This window comes from Haplochromis burtoni, unplaced genomic scaffold (genome assembly GCF_018398535.1).
Source record: "Haplochromis burtoni strain Fernald_Lab_line unplaced genomic scaffold, NCSU_Asbu1 Contig_19, whole genome shotgun sequence".
NCBI lineage: Eukaryota > Metazoa > Chordata > Actinopteri > Cichliformes > Cichlidae > Haplochromis > Haplochromis burtoni.
The window spans coordinates 1427963-1447130 of NW_024582380.1; the positions used below are offsets into that span (position 1 = coordinate 1427963).

General features: G+C 40.7%; 1 protein-coding gene across 1 annotated transcript in view; it reads right to left on the minus strand.

The window, feature by feature from the left end:
* Positions 1–19168, minus strand: part of tenm1 (teneurin transmembrane protein 1) — a 202998-nt gene that overhangs the window by 115143 nt on the left and 68687 nt on the right. Inside the window, exon 5 of the mRNA XM_005916517.3 lies at positions 14598–14836. Coding sequence (XP_005916579.1) covers positions 14598–14836 — 239 coding nt within the window. The remainder of the gene's footprint in view (positions 1–14597; positions 14837–19168) is intronic.

The following is a 19168-nucleotide window of genomic DNA, read 5'->3' on the forward strand; positions in this document are numbered from 1 at the left end:
CGAAGCCTGTGCTTTCAAATCATGAGGAATACATGTACAGATATACTGACCTCATGATTTCAGACTCTGGCCATGTGTAACATACTCATCCACTGTTATAAAAGTATTTATATACGGTAATAGAACCACCCCCCCCACAGGAATCTGAACTTGTTAGTCCACATAACTGCCTGGAGACATTTCAAAGATGGCTACTGAGTGGCAAGAATTTCATCTAGAGAGACACCGGCACCTCTTTCCATTTAAAATACAGAGACGCTCTCACAGACTCACTTCCACACAGTGTGCAGCCAGTTATGCGAGCAGCATGTGCTCAGCCTGACCCTTCATTCTCGCTCTCTTTTCCTCCTGCCTGTCTATCCATCCCTCTCCGCGTCCATCTTTCTCTCTTGTGCTTTGGCGAAGGCACACGTTAGTGAGAGGACTCTGAGTTAGTCCAGTCATTATAACTGGTGAAGGAGCAGCGGCGTCGGCAGCAGCACAGTGCCAGCGATGAGCAGCAGTGCAGTGAGCTAACAGGCTGAGGCGCGCGCACACATGAATCATTGATCAGTGTGACAGTGAGATGACTGCCAGAGGTAATAGGACGGTACCGCTGTGAGGGGGGTTCTGTGCTGTACCCTCGCTGTCGGCTACCCCGCCGAGATGTGTGCGGAGGATGAGGAAAGCTGAAGAGAAGAGCGTGGGGTGGAGGGAGCGAGAAACAGACAGTTCACTATTAAAAGAAGGAGGTACTTGATGTGGCTTTTTCAGGTTTTCTTAAACTACCGTGGAGAGAAATGAGAGAACAGAGAAGAATTCAAGCTGGTGGAAATTTAGTAGCAAAGTGAGGCTTGCTGAGATAGCAGCAGCATCATAAGCTTTCTCACATTAGCGGCTAAAACGCAAAGATGTACAGATTACATAGGAGACAAACCATTTCAGGTGGTCGACATGGCGACAATGCTCTTGTTGTCAGGCATGTATGTGTCTCCATATTAGATAAAAAATGATTGTGTGCTCCGATGACGATTAGATTTCACACTTGTGGTGGGAGAAAGTGGGAGATGTGCATGTGAGCATGCATGTGTTCATTCCTCTTTAACCACTGAAGTAAACCAGATATCGTTATCAAGTATTTGTATCAGTCCTGGGCAGAGCTGTGGGGCACAATGGGGGTGATTGACTGTGAATATACTGCCTTATCGATAAGCATTACAGCCAAGGTAGCACTGCAGTCAGTTAAAAATGATTTATCAATACCCTCACACAAGTGGAAACACATCCAGGCCTGATTGCCAAGTCCTTTTTTGCTCGTAGACATGGCTAACCGCCGACTATATTCTGTCTGACAACCAAAGACTACAGCCGGCTTTGCCCAGCAGCAAACACTTTCAAGCACATCAGTCATTCGATTTAGTGCGTAGTTTAGCATGTACAGTAAAGGCAATTGCTCATCCAAGTTCTGCATGGCTGTGTCAGCCTCTAGCTAAGCCAAGACTTCTGAGGGATGGGAGAAAGAGAGGCGGGGGGGGGGAGTAAAAAAGAGGAGAGACAAATAGGGAAAAAACAAGTGTGAAGGAGAGTGAAGGAGAGGGACTTCAGAGCCAATAAAACAAATCTGTGTCTAAGTCAACGTTAGAGTAGAGACTAAGAGCCCGGGGGTCCGCGTGCCCTGCCGCATTTTCGCCTGTCGACCCTCGCTTCACTCTGACAGACGAGAGGTGCTAAAGTGTTTTTCTTACTCCCCTCCACAAACTCCTTGAAAGCTACTAATGCCACTGTCAAGACTGTTTAACTGTGTGCTTTTTGCATGCATGACGGACTGTCTTTCGTGGGTGTGTGAGAGAGCATGAGCAGAGGCTCATTGCCGCAATTTTTTAACCGGTATAAACCTCAGGACTCATCATTGGTTTGACCTTGCTAATCTGAAATGGGACGTCTCGCTCGGATAAAGGGATGAAATGACGGAAAGAAGGATAAACGAAGAGCGGAGGTGGTGACACACTTCACGCGTCTTCAATGATGAGATTTGCTGTACATGCCGGTGTTTATTTACCAGTAAAACTCGCTGTCACACTTATCTAGTTAGTCATGGTTGCGACAGTACACCAAGTCCAACAGATCACAGCTTTCTTCTTCACGCGTTTCTCTGTTGTTCTTTCATTTCCCATCACGCCTCCTCTCTCTTTCTGTCAGAGTCCCCCCATCTCTCTCCATCTGTCTCCCACTAGCTGTCTCACTGATCTGGTCTCTTACTGAAAGCTGAGTAATGTTACGGCGGGCAGGATATTACTCAATGAGCAGGGGATTGCCGCCATGTTACATTTCCCTCTGGCAGCCACCATCTACAGCTGAAATGCTGAAATGCTGCAGACAAACAGCGACGCAGCACCGCCGGTCATATACGAGCTCCATCTCTGCTGGTTTGGAGCGTGGGTGCATGCCTACATTTGTGTGTGTGATAGAGAGGATCGGGAAGATAAGGAAATGCGTGTGTGTGAGTTGCCGCGCGGTGCCTACCGTGCACGTGTGTGAACTCGCCCAGTGTACCGTTGGAGCTATTGAGGCTATTTTGTTGCAGCTTCTCTGACCTTCTGGAGACATTTTACCAAAGGGCTCTCTCACCATTCAGAGCTTTCTGACCACAGTCTGTCTACCCATTTAAAGCAATTTTACCAAAGGCTCCTGTAGCTGTTAGGGCAGTTTTAGCAAAGGCCAGCGGGTTTCTTAGAGCTGCATCAGACGACCAAAATAGAGGACTGAAAACAAAGAGAAACTGGAACAATCAATACAAACCCCAATGAGGCATGAAGCAGCTGGCTGAAAGAAGCTGGAGGTGAGGCGCGTGCTCACATGCACGGAAACACACAGAATCCAATTACAAAGTCACACATGCACCGTCTTGCACATACAAACACATACACACACACGTTTGGACTCGTCAAGGACGAGTATTTAAGGATCATTATTTAGGCAATAATACAGTTTAAACCAATATTCAGCCTGAATTGGTCTCCATTCACACAAAAGAACACCGAGCACGATAGACTGTAGTAAGCAAGCAGACTTTGGTCCCATTAATTGCAAAGTAAAGAGAGAAATGAGAAGGATCTACAAATGTGCTGCCAGTTACACACCATTATGCATCGTTCTGTATGCCTAGAAATAAATAAATAACTGAAATGCATGGCTAAAATACAGCAAATTGTATGAATACATGTATTTGTGCTAAAAAATAATGTTTTTACTCTTCAAAATCTGAATAAATACATATTTTTTAATTAACTAATGAGTCATTAGCTTACAGCATATACAGTAAAGTGACTGTCCTGTAAATCTGAGATAAATATGCTTGAAAACATCTGTCGGGGCAAAAAGGATAAAGCCAACATCAGCACAGAGCACCTCTGCGTTAGCTGCTGTACTGTGATTGAGTCGCTATGTGTGTGACAGCGTTTTTTGTGTCCAACTTAACCGCTCTCAGCCGGAACACTCCGAATAGAAAGGATTCTACTTTCCCGGCACTACTGGAAACAAGCTGTAGCAGCCAATCTTACCTACTCAGCATTGCTGAGTAGATAATTGGTTGCCAGTTGCCCTCCATGACAGAGCCACACAATGAAGAGGATCGCCGCTGATCCCAGACAAACAGGCAACCACCTGTTCAGAAGCTTTCCTTCGGGGGAAGGTAACATTTCATTAGAGCTACGCCAACTCAGCACCTCAACGGCTTCGTCCCGACAGCCATCACCAGACTGAGCTGACCCTCTAACGTTACCTCTATACACAATCTCTGGCCTACTGCCCACCACCTGCTATCAGAACAGACTGCAAACCTCTTCATGCAAACTGCTCACTCTATTGAGGTCATTACTGCTACACACTAGTTTCTGTAAGCTAACGAATGCATTGCAATGCAGTATTTTTAAAAAGACCTCATTAGTACTGCCTCCACAGTCTTGCGGTGTTTTTTTCCCCAGCTTTTGTCCATCTGCCGATTATTTCAGTAGCTCATGTCACTGAAGGTTCAAAATCCATGAAGCATTTTTGCACTGACTGCTTAGCACAGCATGCTGCGCAGTGGCTGGAAGACTGTGCTGTCTGATTGCATATAGGGTTCAGTTCAGATGGAATAAAAGTAGGAGACCCTCAGCCGAGTGAATCAGCACAGTTGAGCTCTTCCCATTTAGACTTGGACCATCTTTTTATTTATGTCTTGTAGATGGATTTATTCAAAGTCTTTGCTTCTTTGTCCTTTCTATATGTACGCTGAAAATCAGGCCATGGACTTTCAATATTTTAGTATTAACTATTAAAATTAAACATTTCTTAATAAGTTCACTTCTATTACCGTTCATACCAGTTAACTGTGCAACATGCAGGCCCTGTGTTTGGCTGTTGGTAGGAAGAAGAGGGCTGTGTTGTCACAACAGGAGAAAATATCTTAGGTGAAGCAAGGAATGCTAAATATTTTCTTCACTAGCAATACCAGTTTTCATGTTTTCTCAGCTCCATACCAAAGTGAGGTCCTTTGTTCACGTTTCTGTGTTTGCTATGTTCGCTATTAAACTGTGACAAGTTAAACGAGAGCCCAGAGCACTAGTGTTGAAAAAGAACAAAGCTACCAAGCATTGTGTCCAAGCTGGGAAAGCCTTTCTCTTTTCAGTCTCTGAGAAACCGTGTCTGTGATAGGAACTATCATGTCTAAACACTTCCAAATAATATTCAACTTTCAGGAATCACAAGTGGTGTGCTGGTCAGCACCATTACTTCACAGCAAGAAGGTTTAGGTTGAATGTATTTATGTGAGTATTTCCTGGTAAACCATCTTCCTCCCACATTCCAAAGAGATGCTTGGGGTTGGTGATCAGAAACTGGCCATAGGTGTGACTTTGAGTGGGAGTGGTGGTTTGTCTCTATGTGTTAGTCCTGATTGGTGGCCTGTCCAGGCAGTACCCTGCCTCATGTCCTGTGACAGCTGGGATAGCCACCCCGTGTGACCCCTTATGACTCAATAAGTAGAAGAAAATGGATGGATAGGCAGGAGAGGCCTAAAGGTCCCATGCACATCCATTCAGTCTAACTTTTACATATTGACTACACTTTATATAGTTTCTGTATATTCAGCCTAGATCTACTCTATACTTCTGAATAACTGTGCAATCAGTAACGATAAAAGCACACACAATGTTATTCATGCACTCTGAATGGGGCTGCATTCATTTTCGCTGTACCTTTTGTGCGATGAAAATAAAGATTCTGACTCTATTTCTGTTACATACTTTGTCACTAGCTTTGTTACTTTTCTACATTTTAAAAACACCACAGGAACTTTTTGACCAGACATAAGGTAATTTATTAAAGCACTGCAAGTGCTCTAGCTCCTATAACAGCCACTTTTAGTCTGTCACCAATGTCTGGGACATTACAAGAAATTTTTGAAGTCACTCAAAATGTTTTTATTTGAAAAATCTAACTTTTATGCAAGGTGACAAAGAATTATACTGAACACGATGACAAGGTTGGAATAAAATAAAATAAAATAGAAATTTTGTCCTTAAAAATGTGTTTTTGTTATCAAATGAAGTCACGTGTCAGCAGATAGAACTTTGCAAATCTTTGGTATTCACCTAATGTTTCCTGAAGTGCTTCCCACAAACCGGTTTGACAGGCAGTTGGACACTTCTCACATATCACACGGTCATGCTGTCTCCCCAAACAGCTCAACAGGGTTGAGAGTTAGAGAGATTGTGCTAGCCACTCCATCACAGGCAGAGACCACCTGACTTTGTTTCTGATCAGCTCTTAGAAAGTACGGAGCCACCACTGTTTTAAAGCACAGGCTTACTGGGGCTCAAGCTGTGGGGTCTGATGATGTAAAGGGTCCAAGTGGCTTTAGGTGGGGAGAATAAAATTCACCAAGAGGAGAAAAAAAATCAACCTTGACTTTTTGCACAATGGCCAATTCTCATGCTTCTGGCAGGCGTCAAACTCTTTCAATGTCTGTGTCGCGCTTTCATGCTGCCCAAACTAATCTCATGCTAAATAAGAAAGCCTTTACGACAAAAAAAAAAACTTGTAAAATTTAACATTATTTTTTTTTCTTCCAGGTCTGAACAGCAGGCTTTTTCCACATTTCTTGCCTCATTCACTTTGCTCCGCAATTTCACATCTATTACAAACTGAAATGTCCGTAAAAAAGTCATACCAGTGAGTGGTGAGAGACTCGCTCGCATGTCTAGAAAGTGTAATAAAAGTGCGTCGATAAAACATTATCAAGAGCTGAAGTTGTGTTTGTTGCTTAGAGCTGTGCCCGTCTGAGGAGTTTATTTAATAGCTGCGGCGTCAGACGGCAGCAGGATCCATCCACGAGCGTCTTCAAAGCGAGAGAGTCATGCACATTTACATAGTCGGTACAACAGAGGTAACATCATCATTATTCACAACTATTAATTATTCCCTACACAGAGACGGGATCAATCAGGTTCTAAAGGCAAATGAGATTGTGTTCGTTTCTACTCTGCATCATGTTCATTACTGTGTACGCATTAAGCGTGGTTGATGCTTTTGCAGTTGGGATGCGGTTGAGAGGTCATTGACCTGTTTACGAGGGAACTGGCTGTGACTGATAGACGTCCACAGGGCATGGCACGGGGTTGGAAAATAGAGTATTAGCCTTCTTGGTTCAACTTCTCAGTTATCTTCCAGAACACTCCCGCTTAGCACCACCCAAACAACCCTAATGAGCACTCCTCCAACATCTTACTTGATCCTACAAATGTTCTTATTTTTAATCTGGACACCTCCCTCATATGTTCTTATATCCAACACTGGTTCTCTTTCACCCATCCTAATAGTTTCCATTCAGTGGTCAGTCACATGTACAACATCTCTGCCTCAAAGGTAAGCATGCTGGAGTTGCCTCCTAACTGGTCATTTTGAGACTGGTGCCAATTAATACAGCTGCCAGTTCCTATGTGCGGTTACCCCTTCTGAAACTACAGACCCTTATGTACTTGTCCTCTTGCTCACATTTCTTTTATTCATTTTAAGACCAGCTGGTGCTGTTCTGTGAAGGTAGCAGCCTACAACCTAATGTTTTTTATGGCATTTTCCCCACGAGGTATAGCCCTCGTTTTTTTACAGAACGATTATTCTGACGAGTTTCGAAACAAAGTTGTTGTTGTTTTTCTGTTGTTTTCTTTTTTATGGCCATTTTCAGGCTACAATCAAACCCACAGAGGCTGTTGCTACACACGCTCAAATAACCAAATTTATTGCTTCCTTAATCAGTGCAACAGTTTTTTGCATAATTGGGATTTTTTTGGTTTTCTAATTATAAAAACATTACTTCACGTAACACAATGTTCCACTGGAACACAGGACTGATGAATGTTCATTAAAAATTATGAATGATTTATAATTAATAGTCACTTCTTTTAAATGTCTGTTACAACATTTGTACTAAATGAGTCATTTTGATACAAATAAATCTGTGTTTGTCAAACGTTTCCCTTTTCTGGGGTTAAACATCGATATGGATTTATGTGTTTTAAAAAAATATATAACAAGCCCCACTGGTAGGTTTGTGGGGCTTGTATCAGATAGGCTGGAAACTGTAATGTAGATTTGTTTGTTTTGTACGAAGGTTTTTCTTAGTCTTCCTAGATAAGCTAGATATTAGATTATTGGTTAATGATCTCAGACATGATTTGTAAATCATTCATAGCCAGTAGATGCTCTTTGTTTGGCTCACATTAGCTCAGCAATCGTGACAGCAGTCGGTAACTGCAGTGTCTATACCCTAACGTCTTCTGTCACACTGTGAAAGCAGATGAAGCAGCTTAAAGAGTAAAAATTATTTCGCCTTGATTGTAACGTCAGCTGCTACATTTTTAGGCATTGTATATAAAAACAGCAGCAGACAACACATTAGACTTTTTTGACAAATTCTAGCTTTGATTTCATTTCAGTTTATGAACTCTGATCTGCATATATCTAAAATTTGGAGATAATTGCTATGAACAAAGAATTAGAATAATACAAATGCAGATTTGTGTCTTTTATCTGTTTTTAAAAGGTTTTTGACAGGAAACAGCCAAGAAAATGATTATATTGATAAATGGAGGCTTACTGAATAATATTCAAAGCTCTTTTTTGGATGTCAGCTGCATTTTGCTACATTCTCTGTCAAGATGATCTCACACTGCTTTAATACTGTTGAGGTCTGGTATCTGGGGAGGCCAGTCCATCACTGATAGCGTTCCCATTACCAGATGGTATTGTGTGATGGATGAAAATCTGACTGTAGTTTCTGTGTTCATAACTCAAACCTCAACACAACTGACTGAAATTCAGCCCCAAATAATGACACAGCCTCCACTGTGTTTTACAGATGGCTGTAGACACTCGCTGCTGTACCTCTCTCCTGACCTTTTCCATAGAAATTGACAACTAAATAAAGTAAAATCTGGATTCATGACTCCATCAGACACTGATTTTTAGTCCAGTTCTTGTGTAATTTGGCTACAACAGCCTTTTCTCCCTGTTTCCCTTCCTCAAGAACAGCTTCTTCACAACAACAATGCCACTGAGACCATTACTGATGAGGCTTCACTGAACAGTAGATGGATCAACTGAAGGGCCAGATGCATCTTTCAGCTCCTCTGTCAGGTCTTTGCTGGATTTTTTCCCCCCTGTTTCTTAAGGACATGACTTTCACATACTGTTCCTTTGCTCAAGATAGCCCTTTAAGTCTGCCACGTTGTCTTTTGTCCTCCACTTGTCCGGTTTCCCTAGTTTTTTTAAGGACGCACTGCACACCATGCCAAAGTTTTCATCTAATAGCTCTCTGGGAATCAACTTGTTGGTGCAAAAAATTGTTTTATGCCTGCACCACTGTGTTATCCTGGGGGAAAAAAAGGGGATTTTATGTCAGTCTGCTACTAACAAAGTCTGTCTGTCTGTTAAATGTAGACGCAGCAATGGTTTATCCCTTGATTTAGTTTTTTATGCTTTAATGATTCGTGGGTCAGTGTTCGCAAAGCATAACAAAAACCAAAAAAACAACATTGCTCTGCAAATGGGCAGGTAAAGAAATGAGGAGTGGCTTGAGACTTTTGCACGGGACTGTTAATCAAGTCAATTTCCTCCACTGTTTTTGTTGCATAATGTTCTCCTCAAATCACATTTGCAGTTGCCCAACTTGGAAGCCAGGGAGGTCAACAACATAGAACAAGCACTTCATTTATGATAAGCTGTAATCAGCTCGGAGCTTTGAGACAGACAGGCCTGCTAGGACATTTAGAGGAGAAATCCACATTGAGAGTAAAGAACCTAAAAGCCCTGCCTCAGTTTGAAGCTGTCAAACATACCATGTGTTATATTATACATAAAATTAAGATACTTTTTAAAAAAAAAATTATAAATGTATCTGTTGATTTTCTGATAGCAATTGATTTATCAGAGTGTCTAGAGTGTGAAATTGCTTGTTTTGTGCAACAGAAAAATGATTTAAATCACCAATTTATCACATTTAGGAATACGAAACGAAAACATGAATTTCATTAATCTTTACAAATAAAAAAAAAACGTTATCAGTTCATTTTGTTGTCAACTTTAACTGAAGTGAAAAACAATTTCAGCACCGTGTACATAAACATTGGAGCTGACAACGGAGAACTGATTAATCATGAGAAGTTTTCAAGCACAGCTGCCAAACATTTGCTTGTTCCAGCCTCCGAGACTGGTGTGCTACTTTGCCTTTTATTCCTGTGAGCAGAATATATTTGGAGATTTGGAAGAAGCCATTCACTGGAAGGCATTACCTTAGGCTCTGGAAAATCAAATTAAGACAATAATCTGTGGCTTTATCTTAATGGAAATAATCATTAGCTCTAATAAACACATGTTTTTTCTTTTAAGCACAGTTGGAAACTGCACTGTGTTTGACCTCTCTGATTAATATGCAACGTTTAAGGGCAGATGCTCGGATTTGCCATCAAACTGTGAAAGTAGATTTGCGCAAAGGAAAAAAAGACATGAATGTAATAAACTTAAAGCCACTAACAAGTCATTTGGCTCTTTATGGAACCAAAAGCCCCAAAGCGACACATACTGCACAGCAGAACCACAAAGACGATCATAGCTGAAAGTGCACGCTGTGTCTTTGTGCATGCATGCGTGTGTGTGTGTGTGTCTGTGGGACCAAATGTGATTTGAAGGTGATTATTTGATTGCAGGGTGCTGCTGACTTGCTCATTTCACCTGAATCAGAAGCTTCTCCCTGTTGCCATAGAGATGATTATCATTCACAAGTGAAACATCCCACCCTCTCTCATATTTGATTGAGCAACTGAGGATTGTAACCATTTAAAACAGCAAGACATTCATTAATGCAGAAAATACTCTAATTAGCTTTTTCTGACAGCATGATAAAGCAATGGTAGGTAGTTTTTTTTCCTTCTTCTTCTTCTTTTTTAACGCAGGCTTAAATGAGGCTCAAAATAGAAAAATGAGTTACGGGTAGTGTTGTCAGTAGCAATATTCTTCAAGATTACAGATGCAATCTTAATCTGTCCTCTATCTCTCCTTAAATGCCCCTTTCACTATCATAATGCCTGCCTCTCATATCTGATGGCCGTGTTGTGCTTAATAACAAGCTATGACTTGGGGAGGGAGGGGCGCGTTGGGGGATAAACAAATTAACAAAGCTATTCGCAGCCCCTGCAACACCAGGGGGTATGGGAGGAGAGGAGAGAGGGCAGTAAAGGAAGAGAGGATGGCTGCCTTAGCTAATCACAACAGGGGGCACACACCGCAATCACTTAGGCACAGCATTATCTCCGCAATCATGCATCGTCCTATTGTTGTGCTAATTGGAATTCTTAATTTGAAATACAATATTATTGCTTCATTATTTGGTGGGTTACTTTGCTTCAAATTAATAAACAAAGTCACATAACTTACACACAGAGCTTTAGAGACAATAAAGACGATGGTTTTCGAAGGATGTTAGGAACGGCTTCCCAGCTGTTAAGAAACCGCTGGCAGGACGGCGCTGACCGTTAAACCGCTCGTCCACTCCGCGTCCTCACAGAGCACGCGGGATCAGTTACAAGCTTAGTTACACGCCGAAGCACTGTGGAAAGCAGTGTAAGGTTTGGCCGAGAGTCATGAAAAAAAGACGAAGATTGAGCCAAAACTGACAGCTGCGTTAAAACGATTTCCACCGAGGGGAGGAACCATCTCCAACGCTCTGAAATGTTAGGCTCCAGCTTGGCATGCCTGTAAAGGAATATGTCATGTTCATATCCTGCAAATAATCAGCAGTGTCTGCGGAATAAAACTGCAGAAGATATACACACAACATTTTACCTACTGCAGGATAAGGAAAAGAAATCTATGTGGGGCATCCATGAATCTACCTTCTTATTAATCCGCAAAAGGTTTGAAGAGCCAAAACAAGTAAATGAATGAATTGGAAAAATAAAGCAAAATAAGTAAATGTTAGTTTTTCAAGTCAACCTACATAAAACCGGAAGAAAAGCAAAGACTGTCAGTATGTTTGACATCTCGCTTGACTTCAATTCACCTAAATGACTCATCAGTTATCCACATTGTTTCTGTTGGCTGTCAGAGATAATTTCTGCATTTAGTGAGTGAAAAAGGTAAAAATAATTTAGCTGAGAAACATGTTCAACATGTAAAACTAATAAATAGATATAACATAAGTCTGACAACTGGATACTGGATACGGCAGGCACTGATCATATTGTGTAAAGCTAAACTAAAGACAAACATGACTTCATTTTCAAAGCAGAGTGAACTCATTTCATTCTGGATTATATTATGATAAAGAGGAGAAGCGATTTGAAATCAATAAACGGGCAAAAGTCAGCACGGCGAGCATTTCGATGAAGATGAGAAAGTGCACTGGGACATTTTTTTTCTTCCCCTCTTCCTGTCAGTGGCTGTTAATTAATTCATTAAAATTACTGAATCATTATGTAATGAGAGAACCTAATCATCCTGTGGCCTGTGTCTCAACCTCTCCCCCTAGACAAAGACATTAAGTCCATGACCACTTTAATCTTGCAATTTGAATGCCTTTGATTTACAGGCTAACATATCATCTGTGCTTACATCCCATACGTCTTGGTGCGGTTGCCATGGTGACGTCAACACGGAGATCAATCACTGCCAAACAGGAGCGGAGCATGACACCAATTAAAAGGTGATGTCGTCTCCGAGTCATCACTCACACTCCTCACTAATGCACTAATTACCGGGGCTGGGACATTAATGGAATAGCATGGTTCAGCCTGGGGATTAATCTGCATGGATTCGCTTGTGTATGTGTGATGTCTGTCTGTGATGTGTGTGTGTGTGTGTGTGTGTGTGTGTGTGTGTGTGTGTGTGTGTGTGTGTGTGTGTGTGTGTGATTAATGCAAACCCCCCGCCCTGCTCCAGCGTGACCTTGAGCACCACCACAGGAGGGAAATGAACTAGCTGGGTGGAGGGTTGGGATATCTGCACTTGGGGCAGCGGAGGGGAGCCGATGTGCTGCGGTCGAGGGCCCGGCCAAGGTTGAGGCTAAGCAGGGAGATGAAGCAATTGGAGGGGATCGATGATTAAATTTGGTGTTTGACTTTGACAAACTCTGCTAATGATCTTCCAGACCACAGACCTACTCAACAACTTTCCAGTTTTTAAGACTCTAATTACTGCAAAGATAGCTTCAGTCATAAAAACTGAACTTGATCTGCTTTCATGAGAACATTTAAATCCTTTGCACAAGGAAAATTAACAAAACTGCAGTTTAACAGCACTCCGTTACAATTAAAGGTATGACCAATAAACGCCCTGCGGTGACAATACAATTCAATTATTAACTTCACTATTTTTACACCTTCCCGTCTAAGTTGATTATTGATTTATTAATTTCTCCAACTTTTATTCCTCTCCAGAACTGAGTCTGATCCTGTATTTCCATTTAGCGTCACACAGATGCAATTACTGTTGAACTTTTATTTGGCAAACATTAATTTTCACATGGTAGTGCAGAGTAGAGTCACATTATTTCCTTTGTAACTAACAGAAGACTTGATGAAACGCAATCAGCCATGTTTTTGGGCGCTAAACAATAATACAATTTATGTAATTTAACTAATTTAAGATGAGACTAAAATATAAAATTTAATGCAAGAAGACAAAATGTAAGAACTTTTATATTAATAGTTATTTCAAATAGGTTGTTGCTTATTGCTACTTATAGCTTAACTCTTGCTGTTGTCTAGTTTAATCTATAATAGCACACCGTATTTAATACTTCATGTGTAAGTAAGTAAATGTTATTTTTGTAGCACATTTAAAACCAAAAAGTTGCACTTTTACACTAAAACTAAAACCAAATAAACAGATTCCCAAAAAATGTATGCTAGACACATTCACAATATTTACATGAAACAGTCCAACAGCAACCAATCAACAGTTTCCATAAGCTTGACAGAAAAGCTTATCTAAGCCTTTAGCTTAGACTTAAAAACAGTCACAGTTCATGTTCATGTCTGAGGTCATTGGGGAGTTTTGATGCAACAGCATCAAAGACACAAGCTCCTTTTGAAATAAGCTTCAACCGCAGGATGATCAGGAGTGATTGAGGAGCAGACCTTAATGGTCTTGAGGGGACATATAGGCACAGCTTATATGTTAAATCTGTGAACTAGTACTTTGTGCAGCGTACTAAAATGCAGGCAATAGTTCAGCAGCCAGTGTTGAGCTTATTAATTTTAGGTTATCTTGGTTTATTAGTGAAAACGATACAAAACAAAAGGGATGAAAAATAACCAAAACAAAGTGCAGTAATGACATTTACAAAGTTGTGATTAATCCGAAATAAAATGTGGGGGTTAAATAGGAAGTCTTTGCTTTTAGCGAATGAAAAATCAAATTAATTAATCATTAAAGGGGAAAAACAATCGACAAATATGTAAACAGTAAAAAAAAAAAAGAAGAAGAAAAGGTGCAGGCAATTAGGTGCTAAGCTTAGACAAACCTGGATTGATTAATATAATAAAATCACCAAGGGAGAAGTTTAATAAGGTTGTGCAACTTTGTGTAGCTGTGTGTATGTGTGAGTGTGTGAGAGAGACTGTGTGAAAAACATCAAATAAGTCACTGCATGTGTGGATTCCTCAAATATTAGTTTTGTGAGCTTTGGTCCAGAACAGCTAATTTACAATTTAGAATATCCTTCGGAGTGAAGACAATGCAATACTGCTTCAAAGTAAGAGCAAAAATTTCAGCAGGCCTGCTTTGATCCCATATCGATCGCCCTTTCTTTTTTTCTTTCCTTTTATTTAAGTTCCTATATTCATATTACCCTTTGAATACAGAAACATTGTGCATGCGTAAGGTTCCCTGTTAGAAGGCTACAGTTTGTTTCTGTATTTTTATTGCTTCCTTTTATGATTTAATTAGGCACTCTCTTGGCAAGTCCCACAATTTTCCAACTCCTCTAACAATCCCTTTTGAAAATGTAAATTTTCCACTAAACTCAGAACTCTTTGTGCTTCTCATTCATGACACGGGCTGGGTGCGTGACGGCAACTCACCGATGACGTAAGTGAGCAGCAGGGCCAGGGTGAGAGTGAGGAGTGACGCAGACAAGGCTGTGCACTTCCAGTTGCAGCAGCGGTGAGGCTTGTTGAAGGTAAACAGTGGTCTGGTCACGCTGCTGCGCGGCAGAGGCCGAGGTGGAGGGGAGTACACGGTCCCAGAGGTCAGCGGGTATCCCTGCCCCGCCCCTGACAGCAGAGCTGACGAACCAGACCCCTGCTTGAACAGGAAGTGTCTGCAGGAGAAACATACATAAAAGGTGTTATTGCAAAATGCAGTTTACCGTTACCTTCCTCAGTTACTGTTGCTATGCTTTCTCGCGGTCTCATGTGCAATTTTCAGTTATAACAGCGGGACATTACTACTCTAAATTCTATTTTTTTTTTGTTCATGGAAAAAATGGCTTTTAGGCCCCAGCCAGAAGCAAACAAATCATGCTTTTCATTTTTCGCCAGGAACTGCTAATTATGGCAGTTGACCTGATAGCTATTACTCATTTTAATCAACTGTAGCCAGCTAATTAAGCTAACATTGGCTCTGGTAGTTGGTTCAAAACCAGAATTTTTACTTGTTAAAAAAAAGTTTTTTTGACAAGTTTGGTTTTTGGGTTCTTTTTTATTAGAGGATTTTGTTTTTTTGCATTTGATGAAGTACAACAATTTGATAATTACTGAAAATGACACAAAATGCCAAAACTAGTGAAACCAAATGACCATTTATTTTATTGCAAATAGCTGAGCCAGATTAAGAAGCCTGGATGGATTCATACATACAGAACTAAAGGATCATCATTTCTTTTTATTTACAATGACAACATCCAACAACATGAAACAAACATACATGTTTAGTGCTCGCCTCTGTCAGTGCACCCCAGGGCAGCTGTGGCTACAATGTAGCTTGCCATCACCTGTGTGTGAATGTGTGAATGACTGAATGTAGTGTAAAGCGCTTTGGGGTCCTTAGGGATTAAGTAAAGCGCTAAACAAATACAGGCCATTTACCATTTACATGTTGTGTCTAATATGGCTGACATTACCATGTAATACGAATCTGAAAACTGTACAATTATCTTTCAAATATAATCTATTAATAAAGCTAACTTTCCAGTAAGGCTTTTTTCAGTTATCAGATGAGGGAAGAAGCCTAGATGTTACCCAGCAGTCACTTCCAAACCGTTGCCAGTCCCCTGTTAAAATCCTGATCTTGTATAATTTGGAACAAGACTTGCTGATCTGTCATGTGGCCACCTATATGCTGCTCCTCTCTGCCATTGAATGAAGAGTGTAGTGCATTTAAAGCTACAGAAACTCAAACAGCCTGTTTTTTAATGGGGCTAAAACCAGAGATCTACAGCATACTGATAGTAAAAGAAAAGAAAATCTGGACTTTTCTCAGTTGAAACTTTAAGACACATTCTGAATGAAACTATTATAACATGTAGCTTTTAAATACTGTATTTTTCACCCCAATTACAGTACCTCACGCATCACCTATTCAAGTGGAAAAAGCTTGAAAGTTCTGCTAAGCAGAGCTACGGTTAAGCTATGACTGGACCGTTGCTCTTCAAGGCGACAGGTTAAGCAAGCGCTGTATTAATTGCTGCCCTAATCTTACAAGCGAGGAGCTGTTCTGCATTCGGCGCTCTGCAAAGTAACTCCTACCTCTGGGACCGCTGTTGGTGCTTTTCTAAAGCAGATTACAGTACACAGCTGGAAACAATCACAGTAACCATGCAGGCCTATCTAGGACAGTGCTTCAACGCTTCACCAATTAGCACAGTGCAGACATCATTTTTCTCAGGTATCTAGTATCATATTCTGATTCTATTCATGCAAATCTGTACTCGGTGGATTTCAGTCTCACGCTGATGCACGCCTGACTGAAGCTCATTTAAAGAGCCCCCAAGGTGGGGGACTTTAGAAGAGACCCCATCTCCCACTATTTTTTGAATGATGAATACAGACTCGGGTTTCACATATCACAGAGAGGACAGACTGTTCCACTTTGCCCATGCATGAACACTCAGTCCTTTTTTGAACCTGTCCAGAATAAGCACTTAGTGCTGTGCAAAAGAAATTCAGCTAAACTGTTAATATCTTACGTGTTTGTCTCCATTTGTGTGCCTGTAATCTAAGCAATCTGTTAAACTTCCAAGAAAAGCATCATCAAAAATTAATACAGGAACCAAATCCAAGGAAGAAGAGTAGTCTGAGGAAGTCCCTAAGCGCTAGGATTCTACTTGTAATTTATAATGTGTTCTGGAAAGCAGGCAATTTTTGTGGCAAATGTATACCACATACATTATTCACAGTTACTGCATTATAACAATCAGACAACGGACAGTATTGGGATGTACTGCATGCAAGAAACAGCTATGTAATACACTTGTAGCACATTATAGATAAAGTATAGGCTGACAGGCTGAAAAAGGGCATATATGACCAAGTATCTCTCTCTGGTGCAACGTTATGAGCCACTACTGTAATGCAGAGCAGCAGTGATATGAAAGAGAATGAAACAGCCCTGGCAGCCAAGGATCAATGACTTACCTATTCCTTTTTTGACTCATCAAAGCGACTACTTAAGTTATACGGCTGTATTCGTTAAACGACGATGAGGTTTATTCTCATTATGAAAAAGAGTGTGTTAGATTGCCACTGATGATAGGAAACTAAGCTGCGGGGCAATTAATCTAAGTAGCATTTCATCTATATTGTGTTTGGATAATGGGGGGCGAAGGTTGGATGGTGTCAGATGAGAAGCAGGGAATGGAAATTATGCAACGTGGAAAAGTAGATCTGGGTAAAGCAATTATAAGCAATTCCAGCTTGATCTGGCCGTACCGGATCCCATCAAAAAAATGAATAAAGACTGCTGGTGGTGGGAAACAAAGGATGGCTATGAGACAGCATCAGAAAGAGAAAACAGCTATGAGTCATTGTCTTATTCTCTGCACTGTGTGTGTGTGTGTGTGTGTGTGTTTTTCCAAGCAAACAAAGAAAACAACAAGAAAATTTCTCTGAGCTCCTGCAATTCGCAGACAGCATTATTGCTCCAGATTACTGTGTGCTCTCGAGGGGTTAATATTGGCTGTTGGTGCGATATGTTGGGGGATATGTGCAGTTCGCCAGAGTGTTATTCTGTCCATGCAGTAAAAGGTGCGAGGTCACAGGCTGCCGGCAGGACACCAGTCTCTAAAGGGACCTCACAAGACAGGCCATTAAAGTGGTGCCAGACAACAGACTGACAACATCGCTGGACTCCAGACTCTAACGCTGTCCTCACACATGGCTAAACTACATCCATCTCCTTTATCCATTTAACTGTTATCCTGCCCTGCAGGCGCATTTTACTTAAAAACAAGAAAACTGGGGCGACAGTGGACTTCTCCATGAAGGACTTTGAATTTCAACTGAGAACTATAAGCTTTATTGAAAAGTAAAACAGGAGAACAACATATGTCTTCCAGGTGTTCGCATTCAAGAGGACACGTTGGATGTGAGTTGATGGTGACCTTGACTTTCGATCTCTCGAAACACAGTCAGTTCAGCCTTGAGAACTTGGTGAGCATTTGTACCAGACTCAAAAACATTCTTGTGAGTACCTCCAATAGATATTGTGTAACAAAGCGGCAGATGGGAGGACATACGACCGGCCAAACGTCAAGTCTGTGGCCACAGCTGTTGCAGCATCAAAGCAGTCAAGAAAAAGGACAAGTGGAGCCTCAGTGCAAGATTTTTAATGGATTTTTCTCTAGGACTGGCCTTAGATTGCTTTTTTTTTCCAAGTTCAATTAATGTTTGTATTCTCCTGTTATTGATTTATTGCCTAATTCCATGTATTACTCCTTGGATCATTGCTTCTGATGTACATTTTATTATATGCAAATAACTAATATGATATTCTACTGCTTTAGATGAGTATATTTACAACCCTCAGGTATCTATCATATAAGATAAGATAACAGATAACCTTTATTAGTCCCACATGTGGGAAATTTGCTTATTACATATACATATATTTGTGTATGTATATTACATATACATACCAAAATAGTCTGTAAATAACTAATAATGTTCAGTCCAAACATCCAATTTTATGGAAAATGTGTGCTGTATCTTAATAGTTTAGCCATAATCTTTGCTAATGCTAACTGAGCCGTTAGCATTAGCAAAGAATATGACTAATGCTAAATTTGTAGCTAATTAGCTAAGTAATAGAATTAGCCAGGAATATGGCTCAACTATTAAGAGAAAGCCAAATTTGTAAACCCAACTTGATAACATATTTATTACATTGTATAACTACATAAAGAAAATACTTGAAATGCCTACCATATTCCAGAAGATGTTTTTTTCTCCACACTGCAAAGCTATGACATCACAACAAGTGATTGGTCAGTTGCAAAGTTAATCCTCACCAACATGGGAAAAACAGTGGGATAACTATTAAATACGAAACACGTGTCACACAAACACATGTCAACACATTTTATTTATATATTGTTTTTATATTTATATTGTCAGTAAACTTGTGTTATGGTTTTTGTGCTGCATGTGAGGAAGCA